A 6,168-nucleotide genomic window follows, 5' to 3' on the forward strand; every position below is an offset into this window, starting at 1 on the left:
AAGAACAAACAACATATTAACACATAATTTCTTGTGCCTCACGAGTTTATAAGTCATTTTCGGGTTTTTGGGTCAGCCCAAATTCAACCCAGTTTTTGAAATGGGTTGGTTTGTTGAACCCAAGCCCGACCCACATGACAAACGGGTTGACCCAAACCCAAAATTTTCTGAGTTGGGTCAAGTATTGACACCCCTAGACCATACCTAGGCTCCCATGCTTAACATGAATGCATGCGAAGCCCTCCTAACACTTATCTTAGTTTTATCTCTTATACGACACCTTACACAGGCTCATTGTTGCGCATGCATGTTATTCTCTATACATGAGCAATATGTGCATGTGTGCTTTGTATATCCACATCCTATTGCTATAATTAGGGTTGCAATATAATCAAGATAACTCATGAGTCTACTCAAGATTGGCTACTACTCAAGCTTGGCTAATTATAGTTAGCCAATCTTGACTTGACTTTTGACTAACGAGTAAATTCATTTAAAAATATTCATATAAATATATTAAGTAAATAATGTTAAAAATTTAAAACTATAAATATCTTCCTTATTTCAAGTGATTTATTATTATTATTCATATAATATTTTATTTTTTATCATATTATTATAATAACTATTTCAGTTAGAATCCTCATATTATATCTCATAATATATAAGCCATCTCATGTGCCAATTCAAACTCATATAATTGAGCTTGAGCTTGACCCGAAATTCCATTAATTAGTTAAGTTTAAACTAAAAATGGGGGTACCTAGACTCCTCTCAACTTTCACAACCATAGATATGTGATGCCCATGATCTATTTTGGAAGAATTATTTATTTATCTTTTAATAAACAACAATCAAAGCTATCTAATATCATATATCAACAATAAACAGTAAAAACATATTCTATATTTTAATACATCAACGATATAAAAATACTATAAATTTTTATTGACATTGTCCTTATCATACTTCAAAATAATTTGTTAAAATTAATTTTTTTAAAAAATTTAGACTTTCTAATATTACTTTATAATAAAAAATTTCTCGTAATAATACATACAGAATTTTGGTAAACAACTAGAATCAGAATTGTTTGAGAAACAAGCCTTAATATTGGAAATGAATTGAGTACCATCATATGAACCTGCATAAAAAACCATGAAGCTGCATTCTGTTACTATTGGAAATGAATTGAGTACCATCATATGATCTGCAGCATAAAAAACCATTTCATCTCTAAACAAATAGCACAATCCTCTACAGCATCATTGGTTTGGTATGAATTGAGCTGACACTTGATAGCTCTAAGCATCAAGAGTCATATCAATCTAATTTGACAAACAGTAAACTCCTCAGAAAGCAAGAAGTAATACAAGAAAACTATTATGCCCAGCAGAGTTAAGAACTACAATCATTGCTAAATGGTGATAGCAAGCTCCCCCTGCACAGCAAGAATTCCATCCAGCAGAATCGCATAAACTTCTAGTAAATAAGAAAACTCAAAAGAACATTGAATCACGGTACATTACTTTACGTTGAGTCGTGAACCCAATCATTTACACTCAAGTCCCTGATAAGTGTTAACAAAAAATAGTACTAAAATAGTTTAGATATCTACATACTACAGAAGGTTCATTTTACAAAGATCAATAAAGAAAATACAAAGTCATTGATTGTTAAACTGTATGAAACTCTGATGTTGTTGTGTCTTGATTTCCATAGCAATAACGAACATAAAGTGCTCGTCGTTCAGGGCAAATCGTCATAAAAATTTCTCGTTTCGTTGGATCCTCGAGAAGCTTGGTGGAGAACAAATATAGTTGCATATCTTCAAATATTTCAATTGTTTGTTCAAGCACTTTAATGGCAGCAGAAATGGAGGATTTCTCGATTATTGACTTTGATGCATTAGTTTTTGAGGCAATGTTGGTACAAGAATTGACAAGTTGTGTAATTTGACTTCGAAGAAATGTAGAACCATGTATTCTTTTTCTTTTTTTATCGGTTGAAGTTGTAGATGAATGTCGTTTCAATTGACTACAATCACTAATGCTCTCATGATTTTGTGAAGGTTCATCAAGATTTTGTGAAGGTTCATCAAAAGAATCATTACCTATATCAATGTTTTCAGAATCTGCAGTAATATTTTCATTGTTAAGTCCTTGGCTTGGAGTCCATGCATGATCTCCGGTAGCAACAACACTTAGGAACATCATATCAAGCTTATCTTCAAGCTCGGGATCAATGCCACAATATCTAATTTTTTTTGCATTTGGTACAACCCACAAAGATAAATTTCATTTTAAATAAGTAAAAAGAAGAGTATGAATGTTGAAAAATACAAATATATGTAAATTAATATTTACCTCTAATTTCTTTTTCCACCATTCATCCGGTGCGTCAATGGTTTTTTTTCTAGGATCCCAACCCAGTCCAATGGATCCACGCTTCAATTCTTTCTATAATTTCCAATCTTTTTTAACTGATCTCATTTATTTTTTAACTAAACTTTATCATACTCTCTTCCAGTTTTCTCATAAAAATTCTTAATTAAATTTATCCAACCCTCTTTATTGAAGTGCGTGGTTGGTCAATTGTCAACTTCAATCTCCCTTAGACATAAATCACAGAATATAATCTTTACATCTCTCTCCCATGTTGCGGATGGTCCGCCATCCTTTGGTTTACCCATTGGATTTCTTAATTGCTGTATTATAAATTAATAAATTATAAGAAGAGGGAATATACAAAGCAATCTAATTGATGTTTGTTGCTAGTAATTTAAAGAACAAGAGGCATCCATTACATAAAATGCTGTGGATGTGCATGGGCAAGAATAACAAGAACCATTTCATAGCCTAATAAGAAGCCCAGAATTTTTTAAAATTAAGTACATAAATGAAAAAAAAAGTAGAATAGTTAATCCTATAGGTGATACAATAACATGAACAAATTGATTTATTGTATAAAAATGTCATAAGCATCAAGTTTTTTATGTATGTTTTCGAAAAGTATAAACTTAACTATTAACGAATGTATTACTAACCAAACAAGTTGAGTTGTTTTAGAATTACAACCTTTTAAAAATGATTTGTAATCCTTGTACAGCATTTTGAACCATTAAAATTATAATTCCTTATGATTTTGTTTGCATCCAACCATGGCCTTAAAAGGTTTATTGTAAAAGCATTGATCTTGAAAGAGAAAATTTGCATTACAAAGAGCTCAGTAGATGTAAATTGAATTCAGTAAATGAACACCAAGTATACAAGCATAAAATTTGTGTAGCATTTGCCTGCTAATACTTCAAAGTTTTAGATAATTTAAAAAAAAAAAAAAAAAATGAATGGCCAAAATTTACTATGGGTGAAAACTCAAGCCCCTTTTATAATAGTAGTATAGATATAAAATGCAATGCTATATAAATAACAACAACACCAAATGCAATGTAAACGACAACAACAACCAATACAATATACATATGCAATTATTAATAAAGTAAGAGTAGATCTAATTCAACAATATAACAAATTTATAAATAAAAAAAATTCTTCCCAAACAATGACACCAAAAACTTGATGGGGACGATAAGTAACCTCAAAAGCAACTGGCAGCACAATGAGAATCAAATTAGGTTTTCAGATAAATCAATAGATCAAAAGATTACCTCTTTGTCAGCACTGGTGAATCTACTTTAGCGGCCTTCCACTTATTTGATTCCGACGATAGAAAACCTGATAACGAACAAACAATCGGAGAAATTGTTTGGTGCAAGAGGCTTTGCGCACAGCCAGTAGACGAGTGGCGATGCCCAAGCGGCGATATTCGGTGGAATTACCTCCGGATAATGACGCAAGATTCGCGAGAAGATGGGATGGACCTTTAGCTCTTCAACTGGTCTGGTTAGGAGGAGGAGGGAGCAGGCGGAGAAACCGATAGAAGTAGGGGCTGGGTATGCAAATAATTCTTTAGAAAGCTTCGTCAAATAATGTCGGTGAAGCTCTGTTTCATTCTCATCGAGTTCTTACAACTAGAAATTTGGAGAAATATCTGAACGATTCTAATGTATCAGAGGAATGAGCGTCGTGCTACAACGAGGAAGAAATGGTCGCGGAAGTTCGCCAGATGAGGAAGACGGAAACTGTAAGGGTATTGACGTATTTCTTATACTTCCAAACAGCGGGAAGCACGCGAAAATCACGCGAAACCAGGGATGTTCTTTTGGATGGGAAAAGCAATCGAAGGACGTACAAATTTTTAAAACGGAGCACCTCCGCTTAACTCCAAACGACCTCTGGGTTACTTTCGGTGAAGCACAACATGGAAAAATCCGTCCCAAACGAGGCCTAAAAGAAATATAACATGAAGAATCCTAACCAGTCTAACACTCCTGCTCCCCTGCCCTGATATGAAATCATTTAATCACATATAATAAGCTTAAAAAACCCAACAGATCATGAAAACGTGCAACTGAATTCAAAACACGGTAAATGAGCAATATGCATGTTAATAGTCAAATCATAATAATATCATTTTATATGATCTTTGAATTAGTGTAGAAATAACAAATTTCACATGCAGTAGTAGTATAATATACAAACAATAAAACCCTACAATACTAAAGTCAGTAAAGCAGTAAAATAATATGAGTCTCAAATCTATAAAACAAACATCGTGCCTATAATATCAATAAATATAAAAATTCTATAAAGTATCAAATCAAAATATCAATGAAAACTATCAAAATCATGTCAATACAGTAAAATCATATAAGAGTGTATCTATGCTATCCATGTATTCTATATCATATGCTCAGCATATCACATGCATAATATCAATATAATGAATAATTAAAATCAAATAGTATGAGTATCTAAACCAGTAATAATAACAATTCAGTGTCAATAATAATAGAATAATGCAATAATAATAAATCTATGTAGTAATAAAAATCTATACAATAATAAAAATAATGCCTCAAGAACATTCATTTTAGTAGTCACACTAAACAAAAGTAATAGGTCTTGCTATCACAATATTTTTTAGTATTAGTAAAATGTTAGCTCAATAAATAGAGTTGTCACTCTTTGTCCGTTATCACAGTAATAATCTCCTTATAACTATCAATTAATATATCACATGAATTAATAGAGGATAACACCAAACCACATTATTTAATGGAAAGCCCGTCAGCCCACCATCCTGTACAAGTTAATCAATCTCCAACCAACGAGTTAACTATTTTTTGCTTGTTTGTTTCACACATGCATATTATTATCATAATACTATAACAGTAATAACGACTAACTATTACTTAAGCACATATTCACATTCATTTTTAATGCATTGCAATAAATAATACATAATTGAACTTAATTTAGAAGAAGTCAAAAGATCATAACGGTAGACAGCAAATAATCCTATTAGGCAAAAATGCATATTTTCAAAAAATTACCAAATTATCAATGTATTATGTAAAACGATGTTTTAAGATTTTTATTGTACTACACCATTATTTTTAAAGTTCAAAATAAATTTTGGGATGTACAAAAATCACTGTATTTTTAAAAGGAAAAAATTTTGAACTAAGCATAATTAACAATTTAATTATAATACTAAGCATGGTGATTAAAGAATTTAAGAATAGGCAAAGTCGTCCATTAATCAGGCGACTTAGGTGCAATCTAGAGGACGATGTGGCAGTTGATGTGGCAGTCAGCAGACTTGAGTCTAAGTCGTCCGTTAATCCGACGACTTATATCTTAATTAAATGATCTGCTTTACCTTTCCCGATCCATTTCTCTCTTCTTCGGCATTTTGCACAGGTCGCTGCTCCCGTGCTCCGTCGGTTCGTCGCCGGATTTCCTTAGGTAAGGTTTTTGTTTTATGCATTTTTTGTTAAATAAGTTAAATGTATGTTGAGTATTTTGTTTTTTGCTTAGAGAAGATGATTTGATAAGTGTTTATTTAGTTTTTTTTGTAAATCTCTGCATTTAGGCTTTAAATGAAGATTTGTTTGCGATTAGTATAGATTTCTGCATTTAGCCATTCAATGCTTGAAAAATTTGTAGATCTGTGATTTAGGTTTAAATTCATTACAGATTTGTGATTATAGGTTTAAATTTTGTAGATCTGTGACTATTAAGCAATGCTCCTTATATGACTATT

General features: G+C 31.7%; 1 protein-coding gene across 1 annotated transcript; it reads right to left on the bottom strand.

Moving 5' to 3' along the window:
* Positions 1-1,676: 1,676 nt before the first annotated feature.
* Positions 1,677-2,213, bottom strand: LOC110105842. Its single transcript, XM_020835500.1, has one exon. The coding sequence runs from the start codon at positions 2,211-2,213 to the stop codon at positions 1,677-1,679; it is 537 nt and encodes a 178-aa protein (XP_020691159.1).
* Positions 2,214-6,168: the final 3,955 nt, after the last annotated feature.

This window comes from Dendrobium catenatum, unplaced genomic scaffold, assembly GCF_001605985.2.
Source record: "Dendrobium catenatum unplaced genomic scaffold, ASM160598v2 fragScaff_scaffold_334, whole genome shotgun sequence".
NCBI lineage: Eukaryota > Viridiplantae > Streptophyta > Magnoliopsida > Asparagales > Orchidaceae > Dendrobium > Dendrobium catenatum.

What these genes read in the sequence shown, in the direction of transcription:
- LOC110105842 (XM_020835500.1), bottom strand. Translation starts at nt 2,213, where the DNA reads ATGTTCCTAAGTGTTGTTGCTACCGGAGATCATGCATGGACTCCAAGC.